At 39.0% G+C, this 20,022-nt stretch overlaps 1 protein-coding gene and 1 long non-coding RNA gene across 10 annotated transcripts in view; both read left to right on the forward strand.

The window, feature by feature from the left end:
- add1 (adducin 1 (alpha)) overlaps positions 1-15,703 on the forward strand; it is a 35,050-nt gene extending 19,347 nt beyond the window's left edge. For 2 of the 9 annotated variants that reach the window (XM_074691101.1, XM_074691103.1), the window contains exons 11-17: positions 3,274-3,369; positions 3,454-3,546; positions 5,581-5,667; positions 7,341-7,497; positions 9,079-9,168; positions 10,680-10,717; positions 12,906-13,045. In XM_074691101.1, the coding sequence (XP_074547202.1) occupies positions 3,274-3,369; positions 3,454-3,546; positions 5,581-5,667; positions 7,341-7,497; positions 9,079-9,168; positions 10,680-10,714 (558 nt within the window). In that variant the 3' untranslated portion in view covers positions 10,715-10,717; positions 12,906-13,045. Of the gene's footprint in view, positions 1-3,273; positions 3,370-3,453; positions 3,547-5,580; positions 5,668-7,340; positions 7,498-9,078; positions 9,169-10,679; positions 10,718-12,905 lie in introns of all 9 variants that reach the window. The other 7 variants (XM_074691096.1, XM_074691098.1, XM_074691102.1 and 4 more) reach the window with 4 other exon arrangements.
- Positions 15,704-18,596: 2,893 nt separating this feature from the next.
- Positions 18,597-18,955, forward strand: LOC141805132 (uncharacterized). The gene is made up of 3 exons (XR_012599691.1): positions 18,597-18,637; positions 18,730-18,766; positions 18,915-18,955. It is a non-coding gene; the product is annotated as an uncharacterized LOC141805132 (long non-coding RNA).
- Positions 18,956-20,022: the final 1,067 nt, after the last annotated feature.

Consider the following 20,022-nt stretch of genomic DNA (forward strand, 5'->3'; position numbering starts at 1 on the left):
CAATTATCTCCTGTTAAGAAAGTAGGACATTTTGTGTTGTGAGACTCTTTCTCAGTGAGTATATCGTGTTTACATGTTCATCTCATACTCAAACCAACCCCGACCCGGCTACCTCCATCCAGAAACCCTTCCTCATCCGGCCCCGTGGTTTGGAAAACTAATGAGCTTTACGTAAAAAAAAAAAAAACAGGAATGGAGTCATGAGCTTCTGCTTTCCACATGCCTAGATTGAAAAGCGTTAAACGAAATAGTCTGCATGAAAGCTAAAGATTTAATTTTCTCTCCACCCGCTGCTCATTCAGAAATGGGTCCTGACTTTCTTTTCCTTCAATCATGCTGAGCATTACCAGGTTTACACAGACTCTGTGAAAGTAAGTGGGGTGTCATTTCAGATTTCGAGGAAAATTTCAGCTAGTTTAAAAATGCAAAGGTGTCGTCCCTGCAGGAAATGATGCCCTCCTGTTTTAGAGTTTCTTTGTCCCAACGTGGGCGAGTGTCCTCGGGTGTGTTTCTCTCTTATCTCTGTCGTCTTTGTTGTCGTGTATCAGCCTGGGAAATGACTTTGGTGATGCCAGCTCACCCCTCACTGCCACTCTCGCTTCGTAAGCCAGACTCATCATCTCAGTCACCCACCCACCCACCCAGCCATCCCTCACCCTCACCCTCCCCCTCGTCTCCTGCCACTACCCACCCCTCACTTCTCCCACCCTTTAATCTGTTTTCTCATTCTGTGATGTTCTCAGTTGGTCTTCAGTGTTTTTTATGGTTTTGAATTTGAATAGAATATTAATGATGATGACAAATGGATATTAGCTGCTCAAATATCTAAGACTAGCCTCCTTTGGGGGATCTCTGCTTAGGGCTATACCCCTTTACAAACTTATGTTGTCATAAAGCTGCACATTTTGGCAATAAAATCAAAGTGTAGCAGCATAAGCAGCATAAGCATCATTATGACCTGAAATGTTTATCCACCATGAAGCGAGTTTTGACAGGATCACAACAGTTACAGAGCAACCTGTGTTTTGGAGTTAGTAGTAACCATGCCAACTGGAGACCTTCAGCCAAACTTGACAGTGATCGTCGGTTGATGATCACCACTTAGCAGGGTCACACTTCACACTGACACACCAGCAAAGTCTGTGGCAGAGACTAGGGATGGGAATCGAAAACCGGTTCCTGTTGAGAATCAATAAGAAATACTTCAATCCATCGATATCATTAGCCTTTGTGCTTAACGATTCCCTTACCAATTCTTTACACTGCAGGACCTAATGTTGACTAGTCTGCTGCCGCTATCTTAGCTTAGCAGGTAGATAGCGTTTCCCAAGAAAACTCTGCTTCAGGATTTTCAGCACAACATTACACTTTCACACTAGATTCATATTCCTCTCCTTATTTACCAAAAACGATAAAAAAACAAACGGGAAATTGCATTGATATGCTAGTGGTTAGCAAACATCAGTACAAATTTGGCTTCAGAATAGAATTTCAGCTTTCAAAGAAAAGTTAGGTGCAGGCTCAGGGCTGACTTTATAACTTCAGCAAGGTTCCAAACAACTTAGAATACTGCTATAACCACTTCAAGACACTGGATGGCCCACTTGAGTCAACAATATATTACAAAATAGTACATCAATGTCACATGACGTGTGTTTTTTACTTATTTCTGTGTATTTACGTCCAGAGATATCCAGATCCAGTGACTGACTATGTTTTTATTCACATTTAAACTCAATTTAATGTTGTTGACCCAGAAAACCTGTAAAGCGACTTTTCTTACAGAGAAAATCCACAGGAGGAATTGATAAGGAAATTGATAAAGAATCAGATCAATAAGCAGAATCAATAAGGGTGTTGATATCGATAAAATCTTATCAATGCCCATCCCTAGCAGAGACATGTTTTCTCAGTTATGACCAAAGAGGACTCAATATGGAGAGTGAGTCATAAGAGTATTTTTAAACTACAGTGAACGGAAACCTGTTTCATGTTCAAAGTAAAAACACAGTTTATTATCAAACAATGAACTATTCTCATTAGCAATCCTGAAATTTAAAATAATTGTTATTCTGATAGCTTCTTAGCCTGGGTGTACTTCTCTGGCTTTCTTATTATGACCAAGCGCTTGTTCATGGCAGCCATTTGTACTTGTCTTTGACATGGGAGGATTTCTGGTTTGTTTGACACAAGTTTGCCTTGATATATAAATGTCCACAGATAAGGCAATGGTAAGCAAGTGACTGGTTTGCTCAAACCCTGCTTAAATTGTCCACTTGCTGATGTCTTCCATCCACTCACAGATTTCTCATAAATGTGGGAGTCATTTACCACCTTCCAAAGTGAGATAATTTAGGTAAAATTTGCGCTTTTTTGGTGGTCAACACGTTGCTTGACAAACCACGTGTTCACAGTATTTCTGTTATGAAAAAGCGCCCCTGGCCAAAGCTGTTAACATGTAACTGCTCTTTACATTGAGCACATCAGCACAATAAAAACACTTTAGCTCACTACTTGCTGTCTCACCAGCCACAAATAATGATGTCAACTCTGTTGTGCACTTGAGATGTGTAGCTGACAGAGGTGAGAGATCAACTATAGATAACAGCATGAATTTCACTGATAAGAAAAAAAAACATTTCCAATGTTTTATTGTTGATCATTATGATTTATTTTATTTATATCTCATTAAAGCAAAAGGCCCCCCATTAGGACTCATATTAAAATGCCCCTTTTTTGAAGGAAAATCAGACACTTTTACAGCCTGGTTTTAAAAGATAGACTTGAATCTGTAGCTTGTTCATTTATTCTTACACACTTCACAGGAGTAAATATCTAATAGCTCACAACCTGTTTTGATTTAATGATTTTTGCATAGTTTGGCATAATAAGGAATTATACTGGTTTAAATCACTCAAAAAACTTGTCTTACACATGCTAGAGTTTTCACGCTTTCCTCCGCAATTACATTAAAAAAAAAAAAAAAATTATAGATAGCTAAAAAAATAGTCACACAATTAAGCCCTTGTTTTACTGAGTGAGAAACCCTGTGCAGTCGAACACGTCTCCCTGAATGTTCCTCATCATCATTTACTTTCTACATTCAAACCTTTTTACAGCCATCCAACTCTGTCCATTTCAGTTCAGCATGACTCTCGTTTTGTGAAGCCTGCATACTATTTTGTCTGAATCTATTTTTGTGCCTGGGTTTATGTGTCATTCAATGGATCTGCATGAGGTTGTTGTTTTTAACACTTCTTTTGGTGTTTACAGTGGACAAAGGAGGAAGGACTCCGCCAGGCTGCTGTAGCCAATCAGTTCATCCCACTCAACACCAACCCGAAAGAAGTGCTGGAAATGAGGAATAAGGTATAACTCTTCTCAGTGCCTTTGTTCGAATGATCAAAGATTGTTATCATGACTATTTTTTAATGAAAGACATGTTGTTTCTAGATCCGGGAGCAGAACCTGCAGGACATAAAGACAGCGGGGCCTCAGTCTCAGGTTCTTTGTGCCAGCACTGTGGTGGAGCGTAACTACAACCAGGTCAGTTTGTGAGCTCATGCATTGAACCCCTCCTGCTGCTACAGCTATCCCGACCTGGAGATGAATCTGCCTCAAACTGATACAATACTCTCTGTTTTATCACGATATACTTCAAATCAAATTCTGTCCAGGTCTGGAGTCACCCTTTAAACAAAAACGCTGTGAATACTGTGTGTGATGATGTCCTACACAGGAAGCACAATATTAGACATTTTCTTTACAACCATTAACAGAGAGCTAAACATGTCCTCCATGCTGAGGAGTGACTTTGTAACTGTCACGTTATTCTTTGACTACAGAGATATTCAATCTGGCAGGTGAGTAGTGTTTTGGGAGAGGTAGCCTGCCTATGCTCTCCAAACCTGCCAGCTCAGGTTGTGTCCATGGTCATACATTATTTATTTTGTCATTTCTTCGAGGTTTTCACTCTGAGAATAAGTTGATAGTTTTCTCCCAGATGCATTCAGTTTAATATCTGTGCATGCAGTTTTTACATCTGTATGAAAGATAAACGTTTTAAGGACATTTCATAAGATAAGATTCCCCTTTGTTCTTCTGACAACGAAAGAAAGTATAAACAAACAACATATGGGTATCGGGTAGTTTTGGGATATCCCAGCAGCATGGACACTGAACATTATACCTCTTATTACCCGGCTACTAACTTGTCAATGGGTTATTTTACGAATTAAAACTATTAACACAGTTTTTTGAAAACAGTCCCAGTGACATGAAACTGTCCTCATTCAGCTCCCCTTCTCTAAGCTCTGCAGTTTATGCACCTTAAAAAAAATCCTGAGAGTCACAACTTGGGATACTGATATCATCAACACTGCCCTGTGTTGTAGCAACCAGTAACTGCTGATGCTGCTCTGCCAAGTTAGCATGCTAACCAAAGCAAGTCTTTTAGCCTCATGGCTTACCAAAGTAATGCTAACAAAGACAAAGGTTTTAGTTACATTGTTAAGAAATATGTAGCTAATAGAAGCCACAATTTTTGCCATTGTGTGCCAAAATAATGCTAACAAAGCTAATAAAGTTTAGGACAAAATGTTTACTAAATTATTCTGATAGAAGCTAACGTTTTTGCCACATTTTTTACCAGTAGGGCTAACAAACCCTTAAGTATTTGACAGGTTTCTATATATGAGTCTAACAGAAGCTAACATTTCTGCCATATCATTAACCAAAATGATGCTGAGAGGCAAAAGCTTTTGCAGTGTTGGTTAAAAATATGATCCGAACAGAAGCTAGTGGTTTAAACTCATTTATGTTTTATAATGTAAACATGTGGAATCGAAACTCTACAATGCTCTGATATGATCAGTTTGGCTCTGGCGTTGCTCATGATAGTGAAAGTTAATAGCAACCAATGAGAATCAAGCATCTTACTCACCCGAAAGATCAGTTAGAAAGCCGGGTAATAAGTCAGAATATTGACCAGGTTTTTAGGTCAAACTTCACTCAGCATGGCAGCAGACACTCATGTGTTATATGGTTACAAAGCTATTGCATGAAGTTCTTTTCATGGATCGCTGTTTTCTACAGTGCATGCACTAAGCTTCCATCACTGCTATGCTTTTCACATCTCTCCAGATCCATGTCACTTTGCATGACTTTCCAATGTTTGTGGTTGTCTGTTTGGCACGTGTGTCTGCAGAGGTGGAAAGTAACTAATACAGTCACAGATTGAATCTTTGTCATAACAACAGACAGCAAGTACTGCTCGACCATGCCAAATAGAAGCTATATCGAAAGAGCCAGTGTCCTTAAGCCTCTTTCCTGAAGTGCTTATCTTCTTCTTGCTTAATGTTTGAAGTTTTAAAAATGGCTCCTGTCCCTAGAGATCAATTGTTTGGTTTAATCCAAGAAGCTGATATAGTAATTTTCCTCTTTCCACCTTTCTGCACCTTAAAGCTGCTCTGTCTTTGAATGTCGGCACACATTCATGCCTGCCCGACAGACCGCTGATGAAAATGTGCTTGTATTTCAAGAACTGGCTTGTGCCCCCCCTCACTGGGTTTACTATTGCAGGACGCCCCTCTGTCTGACTGTACAGACACTATTGATGGCCTTGATGTGTCCGAGGGGTCCTATAGTCCTGCTAGATCAATTAGAAAGGTACTTACTGCTCCAGTCACTGATATTATTCACATTTTGCTCACATCATCCTCCTGTCACTTCTCTGAACCTGCAGAAAGACCTGCATAAAAAAAGACTGAAATCTATAGTTGAGAAAATTTGATGACTTATTTCTGCCTGATAGGATCCGTGAGGTGAAGGATGATGCAGCTTCTCTCACCAGTTTTTATTACACGATGTTAAAGATGATGTGGGCAGTAAAAAAAGGAATTGGATCCAGTGATGGTGTTTTGATGCATGTATGGTACAGAATGTTAAAAAGGAGGAAGAAAGAGAATCGGAAACATTGTGACGCTCTTTTGTGCCTGATGATGCACTACTGGCTCTACCGGTGCTTGGCTTTTATTCATCATTGTTATGAAATATAAAGTTAAATGAAAAAAAACTACATGATTTATTCATGAAAGGTACTCTTTCTAAATCATAACGAGTTTAAAGACATTTTAATTTTACCTGTTGGCTCTTAGTTGAACTCGAAAGTTTTTTTTTTTCACCTATGGCAAACTTTGATGTGATGCTATTGTTCTGTTGCTCATGTTACTTCTGTTTAGACTTAATATTAAGTCCACTCTTTATTCCCTCTTTAACCTGACTGTTTCAACATCACAAATATGAGCTCTGTATGCTCAACATTTAGGAGCTCTTGATCTTTTTTATCTTCAGCGCTCACCTCGCACAAAACAATAAGTTGTTTGAAAGTGGTCATGTATGCTGTCACTTGCCATATGTGATGAAATATACACATACACACTGCTAACAGAAGCCCATTGGTTATCTCACAGTCATCTGTATGGTGGTCATAAGCTTGAGATGATGCTTCAGCAACACATTATAAATTTAGGGGCTCTCACAAATATATCACAATAATAATGCAGCCCATCACCATGAAAAATGGTGACCACCATGTGCTCACAAGAGTGTATCTTATCCTACAAGAAAATCCTGTTCCCACATGGCAGAAACTGGTGAACAAAAGATAACTGCACAAGACAGTAACCTCTGAAAAAACCCTATATATTTTGAAACATTACCTTGAAAGAAATTAAGAAAGTCGACAACTTTAAGCCTAGTGTTTACTCCTGTGTCATTTTAATGTCATGGCCCTTTTCCAACATAGAAGCCCTGTGATTGGTCGCTTTATTTCCTGCATTTACCACATTTCAGGAAATGACACACATGAGCCGTACATTTTTGTCCTTCAGGTCTAATTTGGCAGATTTTATTAGTGGAAATCCGATGATTCTTTTGACCACACTGCCCACTAGCTTTCTGGAGGAGTACTGCAGCTCAACGTGAACACATTAACAAACATGTATGTAGTGCTCACAACTGCGTTGGCCACTACAGCTGACAGTCAACCAGGCTTTAGTAACACATGTCATAGTTTTCTTAAGACACACTAGTATAGAAGTCTGTTTTTGGACGTATAGTTATAGAAATAAAAATGTCAAAGATGAAGACATTCACAGTGTCTGGTGGAGTTAATCAAACAAGGATAATTTCTAAAGCAGCTCTCATACAAATCAAATGAGAAGGGCTCTACAGTTACAAGAATCAAAAACAGCAACTAAAGTAACCAGTGTAATATGTTGTCTGTAACATCTTCTCTGGTGACCTTATGTCTTTCCGTCTTCTGTCTGTGTGTCCTGTAGGGGGAGCTGGTGACCGCCTCTAAGGCCATCATTGAAAAGGAGTACCAGACCAAAGTTGTCGTCAGCAAGCAGGGTCCAAACCCTTTCACCAAGCTCACCGACCAGGAGCTGGAGGAGTACCGCAAGGAGGTGGAGCAGAAACAGAAAGGGCCTGAAGGTAAAAACAGGAAGTTAATCAATCAAAGTGACGTGTATATGTACATTTATATATTTATTTCTTGGCTGTGGGTTGTTGACATACATGCACAACAAGCAGTGTGGGCAGCGTTCATATCACTGTAGCTGAGTGTTTAATAAAGTATATTTTAGTGCCCTACTCAGAGTAAACTGCTCTACATCGACAACAGGGAAATGTATTGTGTGACTCATAGCGTCCTCCGCCTGTAATCACTGTTCCTCGCCGCTTCTTGTAAAAAAGTAAGAAATGATAATGCTGCTAAAATAAGTCGAAGCAATAAGGAGGAATTTTGTTTTCTCATATTTTGATGTTCTCTTAAACACTTGATGCCTTCAGAGTCATGTTCTTCTGTAGGCCAATCTGTGATGTTATCTCTCCACACAAATGACTTCACAGTGCAGAAACAAGATGATAACAAAGGAAGCTCAGCCTCCAGTGCTCCCTGTCCGGAGCCCAAAAAGCAACCAAAGGTCGAAGCCTCTGTCTCCAAACCTGTGGAGTCTGTGCCCGACTCATCCAGCTCAGAGACCGCCCCTGAGCCCACCTCCTCTCCCCCTGCTCTCTCTGGTGACGCAGAGGCAGCTCAGAGCATTGAGCGCTCTGCAGAAGCGATTGTAAAGGAAGTCTTATCGACTGCTGAAGAGCTTCTCTTAGCCCCAGACTCCCCACAGAAGGAGTTCCACTCTGCCGTGCTGCGAGCCCTCAGCAAGGAGCCGGTGGTAGAAGCAGAGGAGGCTCCAGGTACAACCAAAGGGAGCTGCGTCACCCCTGAAATCTGGCCTCCTGCTTCCCTCCTCCCCTGCTCAGCCTTGCCGTGGGAGTGTGGGGAACCCCTGCCTGCTGTGTGCTCTCCTTTTCCTGGGGGTTTGAAGTCTGCTGCCACTGTTTTTTTTACCTCCCCACCCAAAGTTCAATCTCAAAGTGTCTCTGCTTGATTTCCCCCCTCATCCCCTCTCTCTGATGTCTTGCGCAAAAGGCATCCGAGTTTAAGCAGATCAGTTATCTTTCTGCCGTTTGATTGGACGAGGAGCTGAATAGAGAGGATTTAAGGAAGATCTTTTCAGATTTCCTCACTTTGATGTGCTTTTGCAGTGGAGTGCTAACCTGTGCTAACCTTCGAGGACGCTGTTTCTGAGCTCTGTCATCCAATCAGAGCTTCCCGTGTGTGGACATGAATGACAGGGTTCTCCTTTTTTCCCTGCTAATCTATCCTGGATTTATCTCTGTTGGTGTCCACTCTTCCTCCTGTGCCTCTAATAAATCCAATGATAGATGTGTCTCTCTCTGGCTTTTTCCGGGTTGCGTGAAGGTTGATCTGTTTTTTTTTTAATCTCACCTGATGAATTCTTCCTTCCTGGATGGGTTCCTTTTGTTTTCTCCCTTTTTATGTTACCCTCAGATTCTTTGAGGAAAAAATGATACTTTGAACAAAATGTAACCTCAAAAACTATTTGGCTGATTATTTCCAAGGCTGCTTTGCCTCAGAATTAATTTTTATGTGGCGTTTGATGAAAATCTTCTCTTTAATTTTCTTTCTGCTGATTTTTTGTTTTTGTTCAGACACCGAGCAGCTAGTAGAGCATGACGAAGAGCCCAAAGGCCAAAAACCAACCACTACACCACCCAGCACCCCGGTCAGAGCAGAGGAAGGTATGTTGACCTGACAAACGCCACACATTTGGCTCGCCTGGTCCAGCATGGGTTGCTCCAGTCCTCTGGCTGGGTTTGGGCTTTTTTTTCAGGGTCTACAGAGATCTCCTGCCCGTCTATCTGCCTGTCTGTGTCAGGGTCTGTTTGTTTGGTGGCCTTTAATACTACTACTACAGGTGTTGTGCTTTGTTGTTTGTAATAATAGGCCAAGAGGTTTCCATTCATTAGTAATAGTTAAGTTTAGGGAGGGCTGTTATATCCACACACAGGGTTAGGAAGTACAAAAGACAGACAGTCAGTGACATAAAATACAAAAAGTAAATTTAATCTTTTCTCCTTTTTTTAAGTGAAATATCAGTTGATATTTTCTTTAATGTTCATTTTTCCCCTCTTGGTCTTTATTACTATTGGATTACACCTTTGAAAACCTGTATTCAAAGCTCCTGTGAGGAGTTCTTTGCTGCTTATAAAACTTACTGAAATTAAAACATGTATCTCTATAAGCTACAGTGGCAGATAAAACCTTTACTGACAAGAAATAGAGCTTTGCTGTATCAATATTTTTAATTCCTGAATCAGTTGCCGAAGAATAGGTGTCAGATGATGAGAAATTAAAGCTCCTGTGAAGAGATTTTATCTACTCATTAAACTGATTGAGATTGAAACTGAAATCGCTGTATGAGCTATAGAAGCAAACAAAACCTAAATTGACTTTTTTTTCTGAGTAGTTATTTCTAAATCCTGCATCAGTTGCCACAGGATAGGTGTTGGATGATGATTAAAGCTACAGTGAAAACATTTTAACTAGTTATTGAACAGACTTACATCAATACTGTTGTCTTAAAATAGACCATCAAATAGACCGTTTTATGGGGTGACATGATGTTTTGTGAAAGTAACTGCCTCAAAAACCATTGATAATTTTTTACAACAAAAATGCATCATAAATTATTTGCATTTTCACAATAATGCAAATCAAAAATTACTCACATGAGCTCACAGCAAAGACTCACATCTAAACGTGTAACAATAAGAAAGAAAGACTTGCATACATAAATGCATAGGACAACGTCAGCTCGGAGAGAAGACGTGCCCCATTTTGTCAGCAGGGGGTGCCAAATCCACACAAACCAAAAGTTTCTCACAGGAGCTTTAATGATGATTATGTATTTTTATGTGGCCTACAGTCCAAAAATTACAGCCACTATAAAGGAGTTAGAGTATGTTTAGCTTTTATCTCAGGTGTAATCTAATATTTGAAATATTGTTATTTAACATGTCTATGTACGGTATCTCCTTTACCCCTTCATTTCCATCCTCCATGTTTTTGGGGTTTCTAAGAATGGTTCCCGACCATTCTTTAAAAATTTCTTCTCTGGTGGTTGTGTTTTCTTTCTCTATTTCACATTTTTGTTTCTTTTTTTTATTTAACACAGTGCTTGTGGTTTGATCTGCATAGACATTTGTTTCTACTTGTGCTTTTTCTTCTTTGTGCCTGCGATTACAATCAGGAGATGGAAATACAAAAGAGTACCTGTTGCCATAGTAAGTACGTACAGTTCCAACTCCTAATTACCTGCCACCCTCCATGCCCGTGTTTGATCATTTACCCTTTTTCTTTGCATGGCTTCACTAGCAGAGCTCTTCTGTGTTCTCAACTAACCCGTTTTCCTGGGGTTCGAAACGGTTCAGTTGGTTTTGAGTCCTTTCTCTGAACTCCTCTGATTCCTTCCTCTTGGTTGATGGGGGTTATTTCAGAGCTCAACCCTCTTCAACTTGCTTTGCCTCACTGTTAAAAAAAACAGACTGACTTCATAAAGAAATTACAAAAAATATACATGGGACAATTTAAAACATTTTCTTCACCATTGACTCTTTTAACAGTGATCCAGTTGAAACAAAGTGGGGGATGCTCCTGAAATAAACCTCAACACACCAAACTTTTTTAATTTAGATAACCTCTTTTTTTTCTTCTTTCCAGTTATTCACTATGAAATAACCAATCTCTCTTGCACTCACACATCCTATCAATTTATATTACACTGTGAATTTTGTTTCCTGTAAAAATCAGGTAATGTAAATGTTGTTTGTCTTACAGATGAGTCATTTACCAGGTACATGAGTGCTTTATTTGAGTGTGGCTTTTTGCTGCTGATGTCCTCGCTGAGACTCGTAGTTTCGCTTTAGAGATGGTGGACTTCCACTGCTTTGCTGTGTGGTTCTGTCGAGTTTCCATTTTTATCTGTCTGTGTGTTTGGACTTATCTCTGCCATGCGGAAATGAGAGAAGTAAAATGAAGACTAGTGTGTTTTGTGTTCTGAGGTCCTAACATAAGGGGTTTTCACACTACTTGTTAGCATGTGAGAAATATGAGAGATAAAGACAGCTGTAGTTGTTTAGCACCTGGCTGCACTGTGTGAGCTTGCACCCTTAGCTGGTTACAGTTTTGACTTCTGATCAGTTAAGGTCTACCGAAGCAGACCTTCTAGATCCAGCTCCAGCACTTCTTGCTACTCATTTTTTAAATTTTACTTTGCTGGAAGTACAAAAACATATGACAGAGACGTAAGATATTAAGTAAAAATGACCTTCAAAAAATGTCAAGAAAATCCTAACTTGACAAATGCTGACAATCCTCTTGAAGATACATAATACACCTTTCAATCATGTAATCGATCTATAGTGCCAAATCACAACAGATGTTATATTGAGGCAAAACCAGGTCTTAAGTGCTCCCATTTGGCACTTTAATTAAGGAAATATTTTTTGTGTTGCTTTAGGCTATATTTGTTAGCTAACTTTTACTGTTGGTATTGTAAATCTAGGATAAAAAAAAAAAGAAAATAAAAATGCTTCAAAAATAAAGCAGTGGCTCATTTCAGTTTCAGACCGTCAGGTCCTGCTTGCTGAACTAGCCACTGGTACTTTAACTTTTTCGGAAGCCAAGGTTTGTTCAATGTTGTTAATATAATTTTAAAACTTGAATCCGGCAAAAAAAAGAAAGAAAAGTTAGCATCTCTGTTCTTACACTCTTTATACTCCCAACTAGTGGTTTAACGTGGCATCAAGTGTAGCGCTGTACTCACCTGTAAAGATGCTGGGTTTGGATTTTGATTCAAGGCTGAGTTTAATGTCATGAGCTTTGCCAGTTTTTGATTAATCCTCTCCTGACTTGTAATGCAACGTCACTCGTGTGGTTATGTGGTTCAAGTCTATGGAAACAGTGCAGTATTCCATGTTGTAGATTTTTATGTTTGTTTGTCTGTACACAGGATGCAAATGAGCAAGGGAACTGCGCTCATTAAGATTTCCCTGTTTAGATGAAGGTAAATGGGAGTGCTGTGTCTCAGCATGGGCCTGCCAAAAAACATAAATTTAAAGAAGGGTCTTATTCTTAGTCATTTGTTACTACACCATGCAAATAAAGGTCATTGTAAGTTCTCGATTGCAGTGCATCATGTTTAACGCTGGCTTTTAGTGTCAGGTATGGTTTTTAAATGCGTTTTTTAGCCTTTTTGTTGGATAATACCTAAGGTATACAGTTATGCGTTGTAGGTGTTTTCAGGGCTATTTGGGCTCTTTGAGTTGATAAGGTGATGCTTTTCTTAATAATAAAAGTTGCTTTTAAAGTGCATCAAGTGGTTGATTTTTTTAGATGTTCCAGTGGTTTACAAGCTCCACCTCAGATCCCATTTTTTTCATCTGTGATCAACAACTCTCCCATTCTCCCCATACAGAGTCTGTACCCGAACAAACCTTTAAGGATGAGAGCGACGCAGCCACCCTGAGACAGACCCTTCCAGATCTAACACCCGACGACCCCTCCGACGCCCCGGCGTTGCCTGCTGAAGACTCCACCTCTGCACCTGCCGCTGCAGTAGCAGATGCTGAGGCAGACGCAGAAGCAGACGCAGCAACAGCTGAGGGGGAGGATCCTGCCGATGCCGGTGACCAGGAGGGTGAAGAGTCCCCGAGCAAATCACCCTCCAAAAAGAAAAAGAAGTTCCGTACTCCCTCGTTCCTGAAGAAAAACAAAAAAAAGACTGAGTCCTAGGTTGGAGAATATTGGATCGGTCCTCTCGGCTAGCCTCTGCCTCTTCTCATTTTTTGTCTGCTTTTCACCGCACCCTTCGAGTAAACCCCAGCTTCACTCAGTTATGCTTTATTGTCATTTTGATATCTTTTGTCGCTGGCTTATTAACCTATTTTCCCTCGGTAGCGCGTGCCAATTTTGTATACAGTGTAAAAATGATTGATTGCTAAAAGGTTTTTAATTATTAGAGGCTTTTACTTGTGAGAGAGTGATGCACTCTATCTGGCCTTTACATGCATGTCTAATACTACAGGCCCCACACAGCTGCTGTGAGGTGTTAAGGATTTTATTGCCCTCGTTTTTTAAAAGGAAGAGTATTACCAAACTGTTGTAACCACTAGAATGTATTTGGATTGTATCACAAAATATGTCCAAGTGTCTTTTAAAAAAACTCAGTGAATGCAAGACCAGAGCTTGTATTCTCTGGTGGAACCTTCTGACAGTGAAAACTTCCAATTAAAACTATTTAATCATGTTTTAGAAAACCAGGAGAACTACAATTCGGAAATACAGCCATACAGAGTCCACATGTATGTCTGGAGAGTCCGATTCTTTGATTAAACCACATAAGCTAAATCTATTGTTTTTGTTTTTCTTTACTAACGTTTGACATAGCCTTATTTACGGGGTATGTTGTTTTACATTTTATATTTTCCAGATTAGATTCATTCACTTTGATTTTAACTCATTGTTTACACCATTGACTGTTGAACAATATGGACGGGCAGTGTAAGAAGTGAAGCCATAATTTCAGCTTGATGGGTGCTGTCATATTATAGCAATTTGGCTTATGGAGCTGTGGGACTAATGTCAAGATTCTGGTTCTGTTAACCAAGACGTTCGACAGATATTACTGCACCACATCCCTGAATAAGTCACAAGAACAGATTCTTAAGTTGATTTGAAATGGACACTAATGGTTTGGAAATCCAACACCACTTGGTGATTGTGTTTTTTTAGGTCATCGCTCATTTATTTGTCAACAGAGCTGTGAATCATGTCATCACACCATTTATTTTCAGATATCAGATAACTAATAAAAACTGAACTGGACAGTAAAATGGAAAATTAAAACTTGCACAGAAGTTAGCTTGATAAGAGTTAGCTGTAATGTTCGAAAAAAAAAAAAATCTTTGACATGTATTACAGTTTTGTAGTTTGACCCATTCCCAGTCTGTTTGAATTTCAACTTTGATAGCTATTCTGCAGCCAGTCATTTGGGAGCTCTAAAAGTTTTGGCTTTGTGCCGTTCATTTTTTTACAGTCTTCAATTTAAACCCACTAATGAGTGTTTCAGAACAATGAGTCATCTGAAGGAGTGTAGGCATTTATTGTCCTTGTGGATTATTTAAAGGAACATTTACATTTTTGGTCCTGGCTTTTTAAGCCATTAGAATGAAGGAATGTGTACAAACTAGTTTTTGTTTTCATTTATCTAATCTGAGCCTGGATTTGTTCCCTCTATTTTCCTCTATTTCTCTCTGTCTCTGTAACAGTCAGAAGCAGGTAGGAGTGCTGCATTAGGTTTGAGTTTACACATTTCATTATGTCCTTTTTGTGATTCTTTAATTTTTATTTTAACCTGAGGTATTTCTCATAAGGTAGACTGAGGTATGAATGCTTGCTGTGAGCGAGCACTGTGAATTTTATTTTACAAAAACCACTGTCTGTGAACTCCTACCACACACTGTTTTTAAAAAAGCCACAGTCTGCATAATGAATCTAGATACAGAACATGTCACTGTCACTGTTATGGAGCTGCATGATCAATCATACATCAAAATCTGACTTCTGTTCAAACGCAATCCTGACCAAATGGACTTTCTTCCTCTTTCCAGTTGCAGTAAAGACAAAGTGTACACTGGAAAAGCAGATTTTTATTTTGTTTGACACTGATGTGTAATCAGTGGTGTTAACTAAGCTATGCTTAAGGCTGCCGGGCATTAATACAGTGGCCATGTCCATGCATTGCTTCCTAACCTGTGTTTATTCACCCTAAATGATCGAAGCATTGGTCTATATACAGTCAACCAAAAGGCTTAACTTACCTAATATGTCCTTCAGTGTCACACAGTCATATTATCTACAAAGCTGCATACTAGCACAGAATGTCTGACTCGAGAGGACTGCATGTGTAGAGTGCTTAGAGTGTGTACTCTCTGTTTTGATGACTGTAACCCCCTCTTTCATTTGAACTGTTTTATTTGTTTTGCTTTAGCGTACAGATAATAATGGAGTCCTCGTAGTCATGGTTTTCATTTGAGTTGATCATAGATTCTTTTCAATCTCACACCAATTGCTGATTTGTACTCCCTGTCTGAACTACTTCCAGTTTTAATGTTTTTTCTCATCATTATACCATCTACATACTTAGTACTCCCACCTGTCTTTTCTCATGGTTCTGCCTCTTTTACAGCCATGAATAAACAAACACTACCATGAAAGCCAGCCTTGTGTGATTGTAGTTTTTGATGTGTCATTATTGTGGAGGCGAAGTAAATTATACCTTTAACCGAGGAGCTACTGCTTCACAGATGATTCTTATTAGTACACACAGAAAAACAAACCGATTCAGTCCTGTAATAAAAGTATAAAAGTCACTTATTTATTAAACACTTGTTCCTAGTCTACATGTAGGCCTATGTGGAGGTGCTAGAATCTGATCTAAAAATTGTCTTGTAACTCAAGACTTATGATAACAACTCTACTTTTTGGAAAGTAGAAACAAGATATTTTCTATTTTCTCTATCTATATCTATCTATCTATCTATCTATCTATCTATCTATCTATCTATCTATCTATCTATCTATCTATCTATCTATCTATCATGTGTGTGTACTCTTGGAGGTTAGTTGTGTATCCTCAATTTAATAATGTAAGACACTTTATTTTTGTTCTTTGTGATTCCAAATAAGTGTATTCCTGAAGATATATATTTAACTGAGGGAAAAGATTGAAATAAAAACACTACACAAAACTCCCAGACAGCACTTAAAGGAACAATTAAACCACTCCAAATTACTCTTCATCTGTTCACACTCCTTTTGAATAATGTGTTGGCGCCAATTTAACATACAGATCTATCTAATATGCTAACGATGCATGAGGACTGGACAAGCCGCCAACTTTGGAAAATCGAACTTTGGGGAATATGAGCCCACATTCCTGCGACATGTGCCTCGCCTGACTCCACCTGAAGACAAGAAAAGAACAGGTAGTACTTTCCAGACCCTTTTATTGAGAAAAAAAATACAAAAACAGAAACAAACCACTAATTCTGTAACCGAACTTAATCACCAGTTAAAGCGTTCAGTAAGCGCTCGCGCTCATAGCTTAATATATGTTAGCTATAACGGTTAATATGCTAACTGAGGGACGACCAGTTATCAAACTGTTTTTAAACATTTGCTTTTTATTTATATTTTGCCAACAGGATTTATTATCTCAGAAACTATTTAAACAAACTGTTTTGGGATATTTGTATTTGTTATGTAGTGACTCCTGGCTATTATCCAACGGCTCAATTTATATTTGACAGTATTGCCCTGAACATTTTACTGAATTGAACAATGTAAATGTAAATGTTGCTGTTGCATCACGTCAACAATAAATCATCTTGATATTATGGAATCATTCAACCCCTCACATTACGTAATAAATAAAAGAATTATTAAACAAAGCTAAAACTTTGAATAGAGAAACTAAGTCTTTCATAATGATTTGTCAAAGCTAATTGATTAATATTCACTGTTCTTTAAACTTTCCCTTAACATAAAATAACCACTTCTTTGTCCCACTGTGGGGAAATTTACAAAATTACAATAAGAATACATAAAAAAGTAAAATATGATAAGTGTAATCTGAAAAGCATACTGCCAAGAGAATAAGTACACTTCTGTGTGTTTTTATCCTTATCTTATTTTATTTCTGTTTTTTATGTATATTTAAATTTTTGAAACCTTGATATAAATTGTATGAGAGATTGTTTTGCACCCCTGTTAAGCACTTTGGTCAACCGAGGTTGTTTTTAAACGTGCTCTATAAATAAACTTTGACTTGACTTGACTTGACGAAAACACAATGAAAGGGAAAACTGTTAGTACTTGTTTGACCTGGTGCCTTTTTTCTGAAACCATCTTTCTGACAATGTGGTTCAGAGCAGCCTGTTAGGATTCAAGGACTCCTCGTTACAAGCTCATTGAAAACAATTTTGGCAACAGCTTCAGCCCCTGAACATGGACCTCGATGCAGAGTTTGACCATACCGTGAGCGACATGAAGTGGGGAGAGGTGGTTTCCACTCTAAGGTCAGTGATTGAGGTTCTGTTTGGCGACGTGTCTTACCCTCCTCCTCCACCTCCTCCTCCACCATCGCCTCCACCTGCACCTGCACCTCCTTTTGCTACTGCACTTCCTTGGTCAAGATATAACTTCCACCCTCAACTACCTGGGCCTCTGAGTGAGGGATATTCTCAACCCTGGCACATTCCAGAGGAAGCAAACCCACCGATGTTTGTTCCAGAGCCGAACTGGAATAGACATCCTAATCCTATCATCCATCACAGACCTGTGTATGACCCAGACTTCATGCAGCCATGGCATTTCTACAGACAGCCAGAGCAACAGGTAAGATATGTTGGGAATACTATGGAAAGGTATCATAAGAACAAAGATTGATATAAATATCTTTCTGTCCTCACAGCACCTGCAGCACATTCAGCCCCCTGTGAACTACTTCCCAATGAATGGAGCAGAGTCTTACCTGCCTCCTCTGTCATACCCAGTAAGACTATGAGTGCACACTTATACTTTGTACACACAAATGCAACACATATAAAGCACCTATCTTTTGTGTGTTTGTGTCTCCAGTTTGACAGTGTGTCAGCATGTGCCCCGTCTATTGGAATTCAAAGAGAGCGTCCTTCTGTTAAGTACCGGTAAGTCACACTAACATGAAACTAACATGTTTTAACGCCATGTTTCTGTCTCCTTTCTTCTTATTCACAGTGCTCTTCTTCTGTTTTATTTTCCAGCTTAAAGAAAGGGCCCAGGCTACCTGACAATCGTGGGCCGTATGTAAAAAAGCCGCTGAACGCCTTCATGCTCTTCGCAAAGGAACAGAAGGCAAAAGTCCTGGCTCAACGTGACACCTTCAATTGGGCTGTTTTTGCCAAAACCCTGGGAAAGATGGTGAGTGTGTATGCTATAGGAATATTTCACACAGTAACATTTGTAATCTGTGTGTCGTTGTTATCGTGTATTGTCATCTGTTCCCAGTGGGAGTCCATGTCAAATGAGCAGAAAGACAAGTACTACAAACAGTACTATGCAGAGAAGCGTCTCCAGGCACTGCAGGACTCTGACTGGTCTTACTACGTGAGTCCTCTATGCTAACATACACGACTGCATCGCTACAACAGAGCTAGTGTATGGAGGCAGTGAAAAACTGTTTGTGCTAATTTGTGCAGGCAACAAAAACTAACAGGAGCGCCACTAAGACTGGAGGTAAGACGGCTTTTCTGTGATTTCACAGAAAAATTTCATATGAAATATGATGAAAACTCGCAAAAAAAATAAAATGCCAAACTTAATGACAAATGTAAATTTCTTTAATTGAGTCTTACTGACATATTTCTGCATGTTTGCTCTGCAGACTTTCCATCTAAACCTGAGGAGCTCTCTCAACAAGCCAACAACCCGAGTGTGACCCCAGTGCAGACAGCAGTGATGGAAGCCCACACCTCACACACAGATATCCTGATGTCCCCTCACACTAAACTAAGGGAGCCGCCTCAGACACACTCAGCTGTGACTTTACCTGTGTGTCACATCTGTCAACGACCACTTTTGAAAACGTGTTAAAGGTGCAGTTTTACAGTTGAAGTTCATTAAAATAAAAGAAAAATCAAAAAGCTTTTCACTTGAGCTTCTTAGCTCATAAAGGCTCAACAGATTTAAACTTCCAGTCATTGATACATCAACTTAGTTTATTTGTAAGCTCTTCAAACTGTATTAAAAAATTAAATATCTTAGAGCACTGGCTTTGTCAGTATGCAGAACTGTGTTATTTTAAACCTTGTCAATGTTTCTGGGAATAGGGGCCCTGGCTATTTTTTTTTCTCAACTTGTTTTACTCAAGTTAAATAATGGTGGTTCATGAGCTTAGGCTGCCTCTTGTGTGACAAGTTAAGATTTTGTGGTGTTTTCGTTCTTTTGACCACTTGCAAACTTATGTTGTGTACTTAAAAATGAATTGTTCCTGAATGAATTAAAAAAAGTATTTTTCACTGAGTGCCCACTTTATACTTAATACTCCTTGCACTAAGAACTGCTCATTTTCTTTGTTGATAACAAAAAAAAATCGGATCCATTTTTTAGGGGAAAATTCACTTTTTTTATTATCATCAATGGTGGTCAAATTACTTGGACTCAAAAAAAGTGCTTCATTTACAAAGTAATAACATTACATTTACAGTGGTGTTCGTAATATTCCTAACTTAAGGGCAGAGGGCAGACAATTCAGATCTAATGGAATCATGTTCTTTTCAGAAAAAAAACTACATTTTATGCCTGTTATGGTAAAAGAAAAAAACCCCACTGCTTCCAAGGCATGGACTGGTTTGTAGACTGTAATTAAGAATACGTTTAGCCCACTTAAAATTGATCTGGAAAATAATTGGCCTTTAAAAAATATTCAATTGTAATTTTATAAATTGAATTTGAAAATAATAATGATATATTCCAAAAAATAAAAATAAAAA

The sequence above is a fragment of the Halichoeres trimaculatus genome, unplaced genomic scaffold, assembly GCF_033239565.1.
Source record: "Halichoeres trimaculatus isolate MK-OKI-2021-1 unplaced genomic scaffold, fHalTri1.1 fHalTri1_scaffold_16, whole genome shotgun sequence".
In the NCBI taxonomy this organism is placed as follows: domain Eukaryota; kingdom Metazoa; phylum Chordata; class Actinopteri; order Labriformes; family Labridae; genus Halichoeres; species Halichoeres trimaculatus.